The 17,952-nt window shown below is 45.4% G+C and overlaps 1 protein-coding gene across 3 annotated transcripts in view; it reads left to right on the top strand.

Moving 5' to 3' along the window:
* Positions 1–17,952, top strand: part of GRIP2 (glutamate receptor interacting protein 2) — a 306,845-nt gene that overhangs the window by 153,288 nt on the left and 135,605 nt on the right. The window contains exon 1 of one of the 3 annotated variants that reach the window (XM_009669298.2): positions 12,782–12,892. The exons of the other annotated variants lie outside the window; for them this stretch is intronic. Within the exon in view, the coding sequence (XP_009667593.1) occupies positions 12,838–12,892 (55 nt within the window). The 5' untranslated portion in view covers positions 12,782–12,837. Of the gene's footprint in view, positions 1–12,781; positions 12,893–17,952 lie in introns of those variants that run through there. 3 annotated transcript variants of the gene reach the window in all.

Below are 17,952 nucleotides of genomic sequence, written 5' to 3'. Positions count from 1 at the left end.
TGGGGATGCTGGCGAGCTGCTCCTCCGTAGGCTGAGAGGGGGAAACAAAGGGAGGGTGGAGAACAATAAGACGTGGCGGTGGCATTGGGATAATCTCTGATTGTATTTAAGCTTGCTTAATTGGCCTGTCAGTTTTGCACATCTCATGCATTTTCATAAGGATTCATTTATTTGCCTCTCATTTTATCTACTTATAGCTCTGTGGATTTCCCCACTGACATTCTCAGCAGATTTCTTTGTTTTGTTTTTGTCCCCACCCCATTTCAAAGAAACACTAAGTTGCCTGGCTTTGTGGCATCGGTGAGCAGAAAGGCAGATTCAGCCCAGGGGCCACTTGGAAAATCTGACGATATCTTCCACAGAGGGAGGAGTTGGGTATGGGAGGGGGAACTGCCAGTGACCCAGACCTATGTGCCATCTATCATAGCTCTCTTTGCACTAGACTTGGGCACTGAATGTGAACCCACATCTAAGCAACGTGTAATGCTGGAAGGAGCTTAAATCTATACAGGAGATGAGTAATTTGCTCTGGACCTTCTGAAAGCTGAGATACGTGTTTTCTTCTGTTTTTCTACCCAGTATCATCTGCCTTAGAAATAAAGAGCTACTCAACCTCCCATTAAATAAATGCATTCAAAGGATTGTTGCTCAGTCTTTCAGATCATCTGTGTTAAATCCCCACCCTTCCATTGCGACGTGATGCCAAACCTAGTTGCTTCATCCTCCCACAAGAAATCCCCCAGGCGCATAATTAAAACTGAGTTGTCCTCATAAGGCCACTGGTTTAGCTCCCCAGAATTGTTCCTGCATTTCTTGTGGCTTTGAAGTGCGGGAGGATTAGGGCTTGGAGGGGCGGGAGGATCCATAGAGGGGCACTTGTGGCAGGCAGTGGAGGTCAAGAGCTGTGGTAATTGCTGATGGGCTCCTGTCAGAGCCAGTCTTGTCCCACTTGATCCCTGGGGCCAAGACAAATGTTTTCAGAAGGGTGGCCTGCCCAGAGCGGGGCCACACTATCAAAAAACTCCAAAGCTACATGGCTGGGCTGTCAAAAGGGTTTGGCTGCTTTAGGTGCCTTTGGGCCTGATGGTCTTTCAGAAGTGTCCCACATCAGGAGCTTGGGGCAGAAGCTCTGGGCACTGTGGGTCAAAACTAGCTGGAAGTCAATGCAGTGTCACAGACTGTCATCAAGGAAGCTGCCACCTCTATGATATCTGCCTGGCAGAAATTTCTAAATAAACTTAATGCGCCGCTACCTTTGAACATGCAGTGATGATTCCTGTGGGCTGAAGGCAAAACGGGACTTGAGATCTCCCTCTCTTCCCCCACCTTCGTGAACAGAAGAGGAAAAACCTATTTGCTGCTGATGCTAGACAGCTCTCTAGAGGCAGGGCTCCCCAGGCAGGTGCCATGAAATAGGAAGAGCTGCAGTTAGTGGCAGAGGAGGCCAGGAGATAGGAATCTCTACCCTAGCGTGGTTTGGAAGAGGCATCAGCACCTCATGGTAGCAGAAGCGCAGCTGCCAAGAGGCCTTCTGTATCCCATCAGCAGGGTTGCATTCACATGGCTTTTATACATTACGTGATGATAGTTTGGTTTGTGGCAATTTATTGTCCTGCTGGGATGTCTCCTCTGTTTATATCTCATGGGTCTCGTTGTACAGCAGTAAACCATTGCAAAGCTGATAGTTTCATTTCCAGCAATAAATTCAGATGTTGGAAAAAGAGATTTGTGCATTCTTACGCTACTCTTCTTCAAATGTGGCTGGATGTAGAGCTCCTTGTACCCACCCTCAAACGTGAAGACATCGTTTGGTAAAAGCAGTGGTATCTACAATGGTGTCTTTTCACTGTGGAACCGCTACATGAATGTGATTTTCATATGGGAATTCAGGAAGTTAAGCGATTTAGTCAAGGCTGTACATTAAGTAAGGGGCGGAGATAAGAAAGGGAAGAAGATCCTTTTGGCTGTGCGTCAGCACTGGGCTGTCTGTGCCTGTGTGCTGTGCTGTCCTGTCGGGTATCCTGATGTTCCAGATGAGGGGACATGCTAGAGTACCCAGCATCTCCCCCTGCCCGCTTGCACCAGCTTTCTTCCAAAGCAGGTGAGGGTCTGCTGGGGCATAGTGCATCCATTGGTCTCCTCCAAGAGCAGAGCTGCTCTTGCCCCAGGGTGCAGGAGTGCAGACGCTTCCTCTCTTACGCTGAAGGACATAGTGTATGTGTAATGGTGGTGCTGAATGTGCTGCTGTGAGAGTGCTGGAAAGCGAAGAGGTCCTTGCTGATACGAGAATGGTACTGGAGTACTGTGAGTAGCAGTCACCGGCTGAGATTTAACCTGCTGCAGGGACTGTGGCAAAGCTAAGACCTGGCAGCAAGGCACGTCCTGCTTACAGGAGCAGTACTGTTGCTGGTAGAAAGGGGAAAACCTAAGGGCAGGAATTAATGCGTGGCTCTGATGAAGTCAGAGTTAATATCAAGGAAAGGTTGTGCGTAGAGAAAGGCAAAGGATCCTGAAGACGAGATCAGGCTGGAGACCCTAATGTCCTGCCTACATTTATGCCCAACAGTAGTGAGCATACTGTAAACGAAGCAATTGCTAGCAGTTGTGCTCAAGTCACAAGGTATAAACCAGTCTATTGAGCTAGAGTTGCCCTTTTTCAGCCTAAGTGATTTCCCTCGCAGTGACCAGTAGAAGGAAAAAGCTACATTTCCTAAGCAGAGCTGGGTACCCTTTCAAAGCATCTCCCATCTCCCTCTTTGCTAATGGGGTCACAGAGCTGCATTATTTATAGCTCCTCCTGGGAACCCCACTTGCACGCCCTGCAGTGGCTGCAGAAAAGGGATTACTTGCGTACTCTGGAGATTCAAAGGCAACTAAAAGCTCTTGGCTAGTTATGGGAGCTGTAACTTCCAGCAAAGACAATTGTACAGAGAAAGCTTTTGATCAAACAGAATCAATCCATTGTAACCAAACATAAATTTCACTGTGAAAATATTCTGTTTCAACATTTCCAGCAATTAAACCCTTCTTCATCTGGACTCTGTTTGGTGCTAGAAAATAATTAGCTGGTAATATCCTCCTTAGAGTAAAGACAAATGTTTTTATGTCTTTGCTGAAGGCTAGTATTTTCAAAAAGAAGAAAGAAAAGCACATGAATTCCTTTAATCTCGATAGCTTTGTCTTGATAAATATACTTCCTTACTGTTAAAATTTCCATGAGTTTCTGCGTGCCTTCTTCTCACCCTTTATATAATGCTAAAACCTAGAGATAGGCTAAATCCAACCTGTGGGTATGAGCTGTCAGATGACTGAGTTCAGCCCAGTCCTGCCATCCCAAAACCACCTGTAAGAAACACCATGGAAGTGGATACTAATAAAAATCCGCAATGGGACAGTCAGCCTTTTTCTTTAACAGCACATACATGAATGTGCGTAGGGTTAGAAGTGATAGCTAAACCTTACTTGCTTATCGACAGTAGTAGTAGAACCTGGTTAGTTCAGTCCCCTTCACAGCTGGAGCATATCTGGGTCCTGAGTTAGTCTCTGCAGAGGAGACAAGGATGGGTAAGCCTGGAGGCCAAAAGTGTGGTTTCCTAGGAAACAGAGACGAGTGCCGAAATAACACTCAAAATACCTGTTCCGACCTACACTCAGTGAGGTGATTTCCGAGCATGGTAAGCCCCTTGCTTCCAGTAGTTTCAGGGCAAGCTTTCTGGTGACGTAGCCATTTGGTGTGGAACTCGGCTCTCCTCAGCTTTTTGCTTTGGCAGCTTTTTGCAGTTGAGAAATAAAACTAAGGAAATAAAGCCAGGCACATTAACAGTTTTATAAAACTCCAAGCACTGTCCTTCCTCTGATCAATATGGAGCCCCACCTGCATTGTGCATGAACGTTGACTTTGGAGCAAAGTGTTTTCCTCCTCATTCTCCTGATGATGGGACCTATCCATTAGTAAGGAAGTGCAAACAGAGAATGAGAGTTTCAGGCTTCCTGGCTGTAAAATGCGGCTCTGATACTGTTTTTAGAAGTCAGTATAAAATAAGGGACAAACTGAAATCCTGGCCTTTGCAAAGGATTGGGCTGAGTTTGACATTGCCAGATAGAGAAACGAGTGTAGCAATTCCTGGATGAGTAGGTAGATGGTATTTGGGGTTGGAAAGTACTTCTCAAATGGCAGTAATAAATGCCATCTGAAGTAAGTAGATGTGGGAGCTGGAGTTCTCAAAGTCTCCCATGGATGGCAAAAGTAACATATCTCCCTCAGCGGGAAGTATTTAAATTGATGGTAAGTGCTTTTTCAAAATGCCACCTGTCAGTGAGATTTCATCCGTTTTTAATTACACCATCATGATGATAATTACTACGATTCAGGCATTTCTGAATGCCTAGTTAATTATGGGTATAGTCAATTCTTGGAAGAGCAAGTCCTGGGTCACCTCTGCAGTGATGCAGTTTTGGGTCTTAGAACCATAAGGGTTGGTGAGTTGGGCCTCGAATCTGCACCTGCTGTCAGTGGGGTAAGGAAATTAGGCCTTATGTGAATGGAAAATAGGAATTTTTCCTTCAAGTAGGAAAAATTCATTCTTAGATTTTAGATGGGAAAGATGATCCTGTCGTGTAGGCATTTAATTAGGACTGGGCTCAGTTCCTTACCCTGCTGTTGGCTCCCAGTGTGAGTGCTGGGCAAGCCACTTGATGAGCAAGCTCTTTGCCAGAGTAAACTGGTGTGGCTATTTTGCAGATGAGAAAGCAATGCCAGTTATATGCGGCAGAGGATGTGGTCATTAGGTCTGATGGCGGACAAGGATAATTTAGCTTGATGTCCTGTAAAAACACAGGCCAGAAACTTTACCCGTGTATCCCTAGTAACTTGGACAAGACTAAAGTGAATCCTCCAGTTGATTTTCTGGAAGAAAGGCTCTGATTTTGATTTAAAGAGGCCAGAACATGGATAATGTGCTCTTCCCTAAGTAATTTGGTTTAGTGAGTAAAACGCCTTCACTGCTAACATTTTGGAAAAGGGATCTGTCTGTAACAGCCTCAGATGGGGAGAACTGTACTTCTTTTGTCCCATACTTTCTCTGCCTTCTCTACTCAAACCATATGTGCTCTGATACAGGAACATCAGGCAAAATGAGCGCCCAGATGAGGTCTCTGTAAGCAACCATAATATTGGTTCAGTATTTAATAAAAACAATATATCTTAATTTCATGTATCCTGATGACCTCCTGAACCACACCACTATTGGTTAACAGTAGTGTAACTTTGGCACTTTCAATCTTTTGCTTAAAAGCAAAAGTAGTTATTTACTAGGCACTAAATATCAATAAAAGCAAGTCTACCAGCCCAAACCTACTAATTAAATAGGTACATATATTTCCTAGTAGAAGCAGTACTGATTCTGCATGGTTATTTTGAATTTCCCTGTAACATGTCTGAAGTGATGCTGTTTAGTTTGGAAGGTAAGCTGAGCGCTGCAGTGACCACAACTTTCCTGTAATCCTCTGTAGGACTGGGCAGACCAATGATGCACTGGAAGGAGCAGTTAGATTTGTCTATTATCTTTTAACTGCACTCGGGGTAAAAGACTGCAGCTGGCACTTATTCTGGGTAACGAGAACCTGCTTAAAAGGGAAATGATTTTTAGCCTTTGGCATGCTAACTTGTCTCGAGCTGTTACTAATTGCTTCATTAGCACAACAGCAATGTAAAATATGGTGAGGAGTCGGTTGGGAATGCATACATGAAGGCGTAGCGTGACCCCAGTCTAGGCTTGTATCTGCAGTCAGCGTTTGCAGGAGAGGCTTTCGTTCTTCGAAGCAAATTGGCAGTCAGAGCAAGTGGCAATACAGTGCACGGAGATAAGACTGTTTTAATTTCTTGCTTCAGGAGACCCAGCTGTCTCCTTGGAAAGACTGATGCCTTGTCCATGGATTTGGAGAATGAACAAACATACTGTGCCGTTTATTTATTAAAGAAGAACGACTTCAGCATTTCCTGGCAAAATAAAATACAGTCTCAGGCAGAACGCAGGCAACAGCATCCCACCTGCAAGGCCACCTCTCCCACAATGGGAAATAGGTAGAACCACCTTAATCACTACTCACTGGTATAATACAGTTCTCATAACCCCATTTCCAAATGTATACAGTATTTTTCTGCAATTAAATAGCTGCTGTTATTTATTACCGTTGCAGTAGCATTTCCAAGTAGGGACCAGGCTTCTCTTCTACTCTGTATTGTGCAGAAGCAGGAAAAAAGGATGAGCTGAGCAGCAAGCACCTGAGCTTTTGGTTTGCTGTTGATGCTGAAAAGACTGCAGCATCACCCCTGAAACAATACAAGGGAAGAATATAAGCATAAGTGTACAGATAAATTGTCATGATGTTCTTGACAGCTGATAAAATGATAGTATGATGAGAGGTCTAAGTAATGGTGACAGGGCTCAAGGTAGATGCGTAAAAAAGGAACACAGGTGTGAATGCCTAAATGAGCTGTCTTCTGTAGCTGTGGGACACAATCCAAATGCCGTTCTCCCACTTGAATTGCGAAAGAGTGCCTATAAAATCCTACAAATTCAGCCTTCCTGCCATTCTGGGATGTGAATTACGGAGACGAGAACTAGGAAAACATCATCAGCACGTAGCCTTCACCCCTAGTCCTCACTCTTCTTTAAATCGTCTTCCTTGAATTCTAATCTCAATCTAATCTAGATACTAACCACTGGCATCTCAGTGGTTTGGGCTGGAGATGCAGTCCCCACGAGTGCCAGTTTTGAAAGTGGGAGTTTGGTGCTTACAAAGGGCTGCAGTCATGGTCTGAGCAAGTGTAACGGTCAGAGCTGGGCATCCTCCCAAGAAGCCTCTTGCTTCTTTCCTGCAGCTGCTACTATAAAGGATCGAGGGTCTGGAAGTTCTAATTCAGGGAAATGATTGTGTATAACCAAAAGTTAAACCTGGCTTTTCTCACTACAAAACCTTCTGTGAAGTGCGCAAATTTGTAAAAAGTTGCGCAGGATGTCAGAGCACGAAAGAAGTCACCTGTGGATGCACAAAATGAGAAAGGCTTTCAAAATAGCAGGGGTGAAGGTTAATGATTAAAACCTGTTTGACTACATCTCTTAACACAGTTGCAGGATGGATTGTCACCCTGGGAAGTTATTGTCAGGGTAATTAAACGTAGTAGTGCTGCATCCAGCTCCTGCCACCCCCATTGTTAGTCCCTTGGAGGCTGTGATGTAGCGCTGGGCAAGGCTGTAGCCATGCTAATTAGGACCAGGTGAGGTACCTGTAAAGCATAATTTAGACCATTTCCTTTTGGGCATTGTCTACTAATCGGTTTCAATGAAACCGTAAACCGTTCATCATTCATGTTGTCACTGGGATCGTTTATTAAGGGAAATCAATTAAAGCCGTATAGGTGTCCGCATGGGCAAAGCATCTTCTCCCAAACCTTCGTTACTGATAACGGGACCAAATGAGGAGGAAAGAACCCAGCCTGGCTTTGCAGAGCTGTCAGTGTGAACCCCCTGACTGACGGTGCTTCGTACCGGCACGCTTGGTTTGACACGCATGGAGAGGCTATAAATTTGGAGCCTGGGGTCTGCTCAGCCCTTTGACGGGGTGGGAGGGGGAGGCACCTAATGGCTACCCCCCCCCCCCCCATTGCCTATGTTTTAAATGCCTGATACGGATATTTCTGAGGAAATTTATGCATCAGGAAGGATCGCTTCAGTGCTAGCATAAGGCACAGTCATCTCTGTGAGCCTATGCGATACCTGATTTTTATAGATCAGCTCATCCTGAGTTTGGTTCAGGGCATCGCTGTATTGGATTAGTTGGTTCAGCATCGATTCGACTTGCTTATCTAAGGCAGACTGTTTGTCTCCAAATGCTTTAATGCCACTTTTGGCCAACATTACTTACTTCTGTAGCTCTCCAAGAGCTACCAGACTCTTAGGGGGAGAATGGTTGTCTGCTAATTGCAGCAGCTTATCTTAACATGCACTATTGAATGAGTATTCTTGAGAGAGATCTTCAGTCTGTCATTTGCCAGTCTGTCTGACATATTTTTAATGCACGGAGTTATACAATAAAATCTATTTAACGAGGGCAGTATTTTAACAAAGATCTGTGTTAAAGAAAGCAGGTTGCTTCGTAGTTCTTGTTAATGACATCCAAAATTACTCCAATTAAGAGTTACTCGTGTGCTAGTTATTGAGCACAGCCATTTGTAGTGAACTTTGTTTATTTTGTTGTCTTTTTAATTGGAAGACAAACACTGTTTAACCAGTTTCAGTTAGACTGATCTGTAGTGATTATAAAATGCCCAGTATCTAGTAATATATTTTTACTTTTTGCAGACACTGTGCAAACGTGTAATGCGAAGAAAAAAGAGGCTGACTTTCCCTACAGATCTGCTTTTTTTTTTTTTGCCAAAACCCAGTTTTATAGGTCTACCCAATAACAGTATCCACAGTCATACAGCATTGAAGCATATATGAAGTAAAGTTGGAACATCTTTTAAACTAGTGAAAAGAAAATAAAAATAATCTGAACAAATTCACAAAGGAGATATTTTCAGTATTTGTAACATATGTATACCTCTTTGTAGGAGAAATACTGCCTTTTAAATTATTTTACTACAGTGTGTAATTTTCAAGGGATATCTTATACAAATGGGATTTTGCATTATTATTCCTGAGGAAGGAAACAAACTGTATGGCAACTTCAAGGAAAGAATGAACTAATTTAATGTCAGCTCTACTTAGAATAATAGTTTCTCTTCCTTTAATTTTGTTCTCATGTATATTTTAAACTGGTTTACATGAATAGGGAGCTGTTTTCTTCTTTTCCATTTTTCACAGTTTGCTATTATAGAAAAAGTATAATCGTTGCCTGGTAGATACACACAGCAGTGCATTCATATATTCTGAATATTGTATATTCAGTAATCACACTGCATTTTGCTTTATTTTTGTGATACTCTGTATACCTGTTTTCAATATCCTCTTGCATCACGTGCAACGGATTCGATGGCTTGGCAGAGCCACTTCAAGTACCAGACATGATAAATGGTAATAGATTTCCCATTATACAAATGCTTTTTTATCCACTTAGTTTAATTGCTGCATTTCTCACTCCTCCTATTGTGCACTCGTGATGACCAGCGTCCCCACGGTCATTCCCTTAGCTGAATTGAGGATTAGATTTATATGTGGGAGAGCTGCAAACAGGCTTGTTTTGGTATCAAAGAGAAACAGCTGTATTTTGTTTGCAGCTGGGATTTCCTCTGAGGTAAAAACCAATTGTCTAGGGACATCCAGGCAATTCCCAAGGCTAAAGAAGTTTTCTGAGCCTCTGAGGGGAGGATAAATAGGATATTAATATTCAGGTCTGGGTCTGAATACGCTTAAATCCCAGAAATGAACCTAGAGGAAATAAGAAATGGCATTGTTCCTCTAGTCTTGTTTGTACAGAAGGGTACTTCAGCATCATTAAAGCAGGCAAAACCTGGTATGAAATGGTATTTTGTTTGAGAAAAACCATATACATTCTTCTACTTCCAGCTCCAGAGAAATTAATCAGAGACACATCTGCACAGTGCAAGTGAGAGAAGAAAAGGGCAAGACTTAGAAGCCACTGTGGGTAGGGAGGTGGGGATGAGCATCCGCCTGGCACCGAAATCAAGCACCAGAGGCTCTGTGTGGATCCGTGTTATCTGGTAACACCCAAACTTGCAGGCCAGGCGTCTGCAAAAATAATCCTAGCAAGGCTTAAAGTCCCATTTGCTCACCAGACATTTACAGCATGGCTGAAACATCCTGTGCGAGCAGCTTCTCTCTGTCTCTCTTTTTTTCAATCAGCTAAAGCAATTCAGCCACTCCACAGAAGAGGTCAAGAGAAATTGGTGGTTTATTATGTCAGCCAGGAAACTTGATGGGTTGACCCAGAGAGCAGCGATGGTGATGAGCCATTGGTTGCACCTGTGATGATTGCCCCCCTCATTTGGCCACATCACATGTCTCACCTGCTGCCTACTCAGCAGGATGGTGGTGGTGGTGGTAGCAGCAGCAGCAGCAGCAGCAGCAGCAGCAGCAGCAGCTGCTGCTGCTTTTGGCAGAGAAGCTCTTAGGAGCCCAGTGTGGTTGTGTTGGCTGGGGTGATAGAGCTTGAATTTGGGGTGAGGTTGCCCTTGGCATACACCGGCTGTGTCTCTATGGCGCATAGGGGCCAAATGCAGGTGAGACTCACTGTAGTATCTGTGTTTTCCTGCTTGGAGAGCTGCTCAGCTTTTATTGGGTTATTCAAATTTAAGCCCTTGACAGGGAGCTATGCATGGATTTAGGCAGCAGAAGGAAGGAAGCAGCCTTCAAATACAGGAAATACAGTGGAGGGAGGCATGAAATCTCACTATGTCCTGTTACTGGTCTGGTCCCTTGGGGTGGGGAGGGAATGCTAGTCCTTGGATTAGCACCTTTATATCCCCAGAGATGCTTGCAAGGGGGAACCAAATCCAAAAAGAGGCAATAAAAAGGCTGAGAGGTCTGGAATGGGGATAATTTTGTATGTATTGAAGTGTTGAGTACCTGCAGCTGTTTGCAGCTTGCAAACACCGCTTCGGTGCTGTAAAGCGGTACTTGGGGAAGGGAGCGGTCATTAGAGTCTGCATGGAGGAGGATAAGTAGGAGTGGGATGGGCTTAAGAAAAGGGGAATTCAGGCTGTCAGGTGGCAGACTGGGTTATGCCAGCTTGGAGGATGGTGCCGTGGCTCCAAGCTACCCTGAGGCTGAACTGCTGCTGGCTTGGTAGGAGCAACTGCAGTGCTGCGTAAGGCGGAGGTGTGTGGGCCGTGCAAAGGGCACGGCTGAGACGCGGCACCTTGTTGTGCCAGGTTTTACCTTTGCCGATGGGAAGAAGCAGTCCCTGGCACAAAGCCCTTCTGGTCCAAGTACACAAGATGGACAGAAGGGACAGGGCAGAGAGAGGAAGAGGGAGAGAAATTGGCTCCTGTGGGCTCTTGTGCTGGAGGCAGGAGCAGAAGGGGATGTCCCCTTGCCTGGGGACACCCCACCGCTATGTCTCTAGCTTGGAAACGGTCACAGGGCAGGTGCCCAGCTGCAGTGCTTCTCTCATGCACTGCAAACATGCTCAGGCTTTTAACAGGCTTTTAATCTGTTGTATGAGGCTTTAAATGTATATGTTTCATCTTAAATATATCTATATTGAATATATACTTATACACCTGTCAATGCTTTCAGCTTTATATTTTAAAGAGCAAGATTGAGTCAAGAAGAAAGTCTCTGGTGCTGTTACATAAAGATTGATCCCCAAAGCACTGAGGGTTTATTGAGTTTGAGGGTCTGTAACTGGAATTCTTGAGTTTGCAATTCAGTGCTAGCTCCTGTGGGAATGCTGTGTGCGCCGAGCCGCTGCCTCTGCCCCGCATTCAAAGCGGCCTTCTGTGAGCCCTTTTCTTGCTGGGGAGCTTTCTGGGTCACTCTGCGTTAGGCTTTCCCGGGGTGCCAGGTGTTGTGCCGGCCTCTGAGTTTCAACTTACCAAATTGTGCGCGTGTCCTTCCACCCTGCAAAATGACTTAGCGACCCTGGTAATTCAGTGCAAAGTTTCAGCCACAGAGCACAGCATAAGATCAGGCACTAGAGGTGAATTATTTTGTGTTGTGTCTTTAAGGAGCCTCCTAAAATGATGCAGCGTGGTGGTGGTGTTGCCTGCTGCATTTGCTCTGTGAAAAGAAACTGTGACCTCCTTAAGTCATCTGTGGCATCAACAGAAATGTTTGGCTTAATAAGGTGCTCAGATGTCTTGTATTAGCAAATTCCAGATGGAGCATCTACTGTGGGCACCCTTTAGCTCTCAGATATTGATTTTAGTAATGAAGATTTCTTCTGTAAAATCAAAGTTTGGGGATTTCCCCACTGGTTCCTGGACCGTCCTTTGGGTCTCCCCAGGAATTCTGTAAGAAGCAACTGAGAACCACTGCCATCGTTGTCCAAGTCCCCAGTGAAAGGGCAAGAAATACCGTGTTTGTTCAAGAGCTAAAAAGTATTGTGTGAGGCTCCACTCAGTAGAAAAGGCCAGTTGAAGTTGCAGTGGGCAGCACGCACAGGTATGTGACCCCAATGCGTCCAGTTCAGACCCCTTTTTTTTTTTTTTTTTTAAAAAAAAAAGGGAGCCTGCTGGCCATGCGCTGAGCTGTGCTCACGCCCCAGCCAGTGGGATCTTATCAATGCTTTTTGCTGACACGAAAAGTTTCTTTTTTTTTTTTTTTTAAGCAGAAAAATGTCTTTATGGGGACCTCTGCTCCTGAGGCCTTTGCCAGCACACAGCCCAGGCTGCGCATGCACTAGAGCTTGGTCCCATCAAGTTGAGGGCTCTGTGTCTCTTTGCTCTGGTAAGCCTGGCAGGATTAGTCTTCTGGTGAAGTGCAGGCACACACACATATGTGCTAAGGAATAACATTACTTTGCAAATTAATACGTTAATGTACTACCAGATTCCCAGCCCTTAACAGCAGGAGGCTGGAGATTGGTTTCATAAATATGAATTGGTGATTTTATTCCTCTGGATAAAATAACAAAACAAAACAGCCCAGCACTGAAAGTATTGTTGGAAAGGGTCCATGCCTCTACCTCCATCTTCGCCACCCTCCCCAAAAACCCTTCCCTCTCCCTCAGCCACTGCCTGAAGCACGACTCAGTTTCACAGTAAGCAGACGTGAATTTAGAGCCAGCAGCCCCTCGCAGAGCCAGGCAGAGGTGCAGAGGGAGAAGCTGCACAGAGCCATGTGAGCGAAGCCCTGGCGGCTGCGGTCGGAGATGTTTGCCGTTTCGCTCAAGTGCCGGCTAGGGGTGGTGAGACGGAGGAATAAAGGTACGGTGAGGAGTGGAGCGGCTTGCTCCTGCCTGCAAGAGGGACTTGGAGGGGACTACTTTGAGTGTTTAGTCTTCGGTAGCTGGGCAGGAGGAAAAATTATATGTGGTCTGTGATTGATTTTTTCCCCCATTGGTGTGTGTGGGGGGGGGAGGAGGATTATTTTACTTTCCTGCATGTCATATATTTTTCCGAGATATTTTCCTTTGACTCTCCGGATTTTTATTTTATCCAGCTGCCACGGTTGCTATTGCAGTAAAGTAGATTTAGATACGCCTCAGAGTCTGACAAGGTTTCCCTCCTCCCATGTGGAAGCTCTTACTTTACAGGGAGAAGCAGGTTGGTGTTTGCTGGACACCGGGATATTGTCTGGCAGTCCTGAAGTCTGTCCCACCCGCGCGCCCTTCCCCAGGGGGAGTGGGCCGAAAGGATGAGTGCGGGGTGAAAAGCGGGGCAGAAATGTGTCAGTAGTGCCCAGGGAGAAATCAACTTCAAGAAGATTTGGGAAATGAGAAGCGGTAATATTTGAGGTAGATCTCAGAATAAGTTAATCTGAAACAAGACAGAGTTTTTCTTCTTATAATCCTGCAACATCGCACGTGATGGAAATCCAAGAAGTTTCTTGTGCTGGACTGTGGATGCCTATGCCCCTTGCCCACAGTTTAGTTTTGATAGTGTTAAATTGGTTTTCCGAACTTCCACGGTGGAGGTTCCTCTTGCTGCAAAGCATTCTGCTTGCACGGCGCTCTGCAGCCGGCATTCGGTGCACATCGCTGTTGTCTTTGATTTCAGGAAAGTTTGCATATTAATGGGGCCTGGAGCCTTTTGTAACCCGTGGGAGCTGTACCGGAGCCTGGGAGCCCTTCAGCAACCAGCTGCTGGGCACTCTTGCAGCAGATCAAAGTCTTTCTGTGTAAAAGAGGCTGACCTGCATTTTTACAGGCATCTCTAAAGAACAACAGCTTTTAAGGGCTCAGCGTAACTTGGATATTATTGATTTCAGGCTTCACTGTAGAGACAAACTCAGCTGTTTCCCTCACTGAAGGGGGGAGAGACTTGCTTGCTGGTGCAGAGATGTGTGCATTGACGCACTGCAACTCCGTCAGGACACGGGCAGGTCCTAAACTTTGGTAGCAAAGGAAAGGGCCTAAAATACAATGCTTATGTTCAGAGATGGATCAGACGGTGAGTCTGGGGTGCAGTTCTTGAGCATGGCTGTTGTAGTAAGTAAAGAAGCATTTGCTCAGATTGCAATTGCAGTTCTTGGACTGACCCCAGCACAGAGCAACAGCCTGAAGACTGCTTTGCTTTATATTGGTTCCTGGGGTCTTAAGAGAGCCAGGAAGCACACGGGATTTTGCTTGCCTTGCTGTGTGCCTTCCCCGGTAGGTATGCAGGTACTGCCAGGTCCACCAAGGAAATGACTTAGGGCTTTAGCAAGGTGGTGTCGTGTGCTCTTTGCGCGCAACGGCACGTTTACCCAGGGGTTACCTTCCTGCAGCAGCAGCCTTGGATCTGGGTTTATTTCTAATGTATGAATTGTTATTTGGTGTCACTTGCCTTTGATAATTTATGCTGATGTTTCTTTGTTTCTTCTCCTCCCTCATTTGGAGCAGGGTAGCTGACTTTGTGAGCATCTCTCTGCACTGGAGTTAGGACCGTCTTCTCAGTCAGATAGGGTATCCCAGGCAGGATTTCATTTCAACCTTTATGGTGATAGTTTTGGATCAAACACTACCCCAGGGTCCCTCTTAGTGGTGAGACGGAGGAGAAGATTTGATGCCATGTTAGTTTTTCTGGTTCTTCTCCCCTGGCATGCTCTTTTGCTCAAGCATGCTAAAGTAACAGGCAATGGTGTTATAAGCTGAGAGCTTTTTTCTTATGCAGCTTTCAAGGAAAGTTAGGGAAGACTGTCCTGTCTGGCTCAGGACACAGGTTGCCTAAGTTTAAAACACTGAAAACGTAGCCTGAGATGGTACGGAGGGTTAGAAGCAGCGTTACTCCTGCGCTACCTGATAAAGTTTCAGTGGCTTTGGTTGAAATATTTAGGGTTGGCTTAGATCACCTGCATTTCTTAGTGGCAGATTTAAATATGAGAATCGCTAATCCAGTGCTAAATTGTACTGCTTTGATCAAGGATTAAACTGAGCTGAAACTGGCTTTTGGGACTAGAGCTTTGAAATGAACAGCCAGAGAGAGATGCTGTTACTTGTCTTCTGTATTTTGGGACAGCTGATGTTTAAAGTACATCCCCAAAAGACTAAGCAAAAAATAATTGATGCCTCGGTATTGTTCCTGCCAGAACGAACCCATCGTGACTGGGGAGCAACCAAGGACAGGAACTGGGGTGAATTATGCCAGCCTGAAATGCTGCGTTTCTCATCTGTAAATGCTCAAAAACGAACTTTCTAACTATCTGTTGTAACCCAGGGGATGGTCAAGCCTGGGAAAAGCATTTGTTATTTGGCCCTAAACAGCCCAACTACCTTAAATCAATAATTCAGTCAGTCTGTGTCTCAAAAAGAGAAAGGAAGACACAGCAAATGGATCCAGAGAGGGAAGTGTAAATGAAAGTAGCCCAGCCCAGATGTCCGTCTGGCCTCTAATCCAGGCAGGTAGGTAAGACTGTGTCCCAAGAGTGTGTTTTGCTCTACCTGCCCTGGGCAGCCAGGGTATCTGCTAGGGGAGTTACCCCTTCTGCTCAAGGGTTCAGGGTCCTACTTAATAATAATTTAATGGATTCAAACCTCAGCAATGATGCCCAGTGTTGGAATTAAGCATTTTAAGTTTAAATATCCTCACTGAAGTGAGGATTGATAGATTGCCCCAAATCTCCTGGCACTAACTGCCATTCCCTGCCTCATGACAGACCCTTTTTCGGAGGCTGCCTGCCACCTCTTCCCAGGCAAGCTTTCCCCAAGCTCCCTGCGGTGTTTCCGCTGCTCAGAGTCTGCCTGCTCCTCCCCAGCTTGTCTCCCCCCTTCAGAGAGAAATTCTTGCTATCGATCTTCCTGGATTCCTGTTTTCCTTCTCTCACTGAGCCCTTGAGTTTTCCCTGGCATGGGAAATGTTTGCACTTAATCTGGCAGGCATTCGACTGGCTGGAGCCAGGCAGCACTGCCTCCTTTCCAGTGCTGCGGGTGCCTTTGGCCGGCCCGGCTGATACAGCGTTGGGACTCCCGCGTCCCCTGCGGTGTCCTGTGATCCCTTGCAGATGCTGCTATTGAAAAGAACGAGCCCCAAGGAGCAAACGATCCCTTATCAAATACAGTAATTAAACTTTTCTCAATAACAGTGGGCTTTCCCGTTGCAGTGAAAATGCCAGACAGCACTAGCGAAAGCCCCAGCTGCCAGGCAGCAAATGCGTTGGATGGGTTGTTGCCCCCGTAACCATGCTACGGCAGGATGTCCCTTGCCATGGTTTCTGTATAGCCTTGCTGGAAGTGCAGCTGAGCTGCAGATCCAGCTTAAATCTATTTGGTGAGAAGGGTGGTGGCTGGCTTCCCTAGTGGCTCTCAGTTACTGGAGCAAATCAACTATATAGTATAAATAAGTAAATGGAAGCAGCTGAGATCCTACATCATTAACCAGATACATGTGTAGGCCTGAAAAACAGCAAATGAGAGCAATTTAAAGGTGTACTCACTGACAGTTTTCTCTGCTTCCCACAGCCCAAGGTCGGGGCTGTCCTGCGAGAGCTGGTGAGCCTGAGAGCTACGCTCCTTCTGCTCAAGGGGTTACGGTGCTGACGCCACCATGGCACAGGCCTAGAGGCCTGAACACGGTTACTGGGCAAAAGGAAAAACTTAGTTTGAGATACTTGAGCTTAAAGCGTATTTATTTTTGTCTACTCTAATTCCTGTCATGTGTGGTGTGAATGATGATAGAGTGAAAAAAGGCTTTTCACTGTTATTTTGTCGAAACCTATCATTTTGAGAACACACTAGACATCAAAATTTGTAAAAGAACATATACATTCTGCTTTCCTTTTATTTACCTTTGAATTTTTTTAGTCTTTTAAGCTTCACTGAGGCACTCTTACTACTAGGTGCTTTGTTTTGCCTTTTGTTCTTCCTCCTTTTGTGTTAGAATGGGAACTGAGAAAATATCTAAGCAAAAACAAACAAAACCCCAAACTGTGTGTTCCAAAAAACTTCCAAATAACATGAGATTTGTGATAAAATCATGAGTTTTTGGCAAGGCAGCTTTTATCAGGAGATCCAGAGTTTCCAAATTACTGTCTTGGCTCTTATAGATGGAAGGTACTGTGTCCCCTTCAATGTAGAAAGGTGTTAGATTTTCTTTGTGTGTCTTTGTTGTGATTCCTGGGAAATCAGTCCCAGGAATGAGGAACAAGCTGTCATGACATGTTGCCTTCTTTGCCATGAAGTGTCATCATGCTATGAAGTACCCTGGTTGGGTTTCATAGCAGGGAGCATTTCCGTGACTGGTATTCTGTCCCCACCAGATTTGCTCCCTGCAGAAGAGGAAGAAATATTTTGGATCTTTGATAAGAAGCAAAAACCCCCACTGGATGAACACTGGTTTCATTTAGTGGCATGGTGCCCAGCCCAAGGCGCAGCCAAGTGCTGGAACGAGAAGTCCTATGGAGCATCTCTTACTGGAGCAGGTAACAGCTATTACTGCATTTATCCTCCAGACCCAGAGCACCCCAGTAAAAGGAAGCAGTTTTTATTCTGCAGCTGGGAAGCCACCCCACAGGAGCCAGACTTGTCCCCAAAAGGCTGCTGTGGTGCAGAGGTTGAACCCACAGTCTTGGAAACCATAGCCTGGGTCTGTGACTGCTCTGCTCTGCTCCTTCTCTTGGCCACCTTTTCTTCAGGATGATTGTTGCCTTGCAGGGTTTGTGTTCTTATCTAAATATTTATAGCGGAAGACATCTCAGAGGCGGTGGCAGTGAATATTTATGGGGTTGTTCCTTCTCCAGCAACAAAAGCAGGGCACCGGTAAACACAGGAGAGCTCCCGAGCCAGCAGGCTGGCAATGCATGCTGCTGCCTGCCTGTGATGCCTCTTCTGTAAGCACGGCTACGCTTCAGC

Source organism: Struthio camelus, chromosome 14 (genome assembly GCF_040807025.1).
Source record: "Struthio camelus isolate bStrCam1 chromosome 14, bStrCam1.hap1, whole genome shotgun sequence".
Lineage (NCBI taxonomy): Eukaryota > Metazoa > Chordata > Aves > Struthioniformes > Struthionidae > Struthio > Struthio camelus.
Note: the sequence above shows the minus strand (reverse complement) of the source record. Positions and strands in the feature narration are given on the sequence as shown.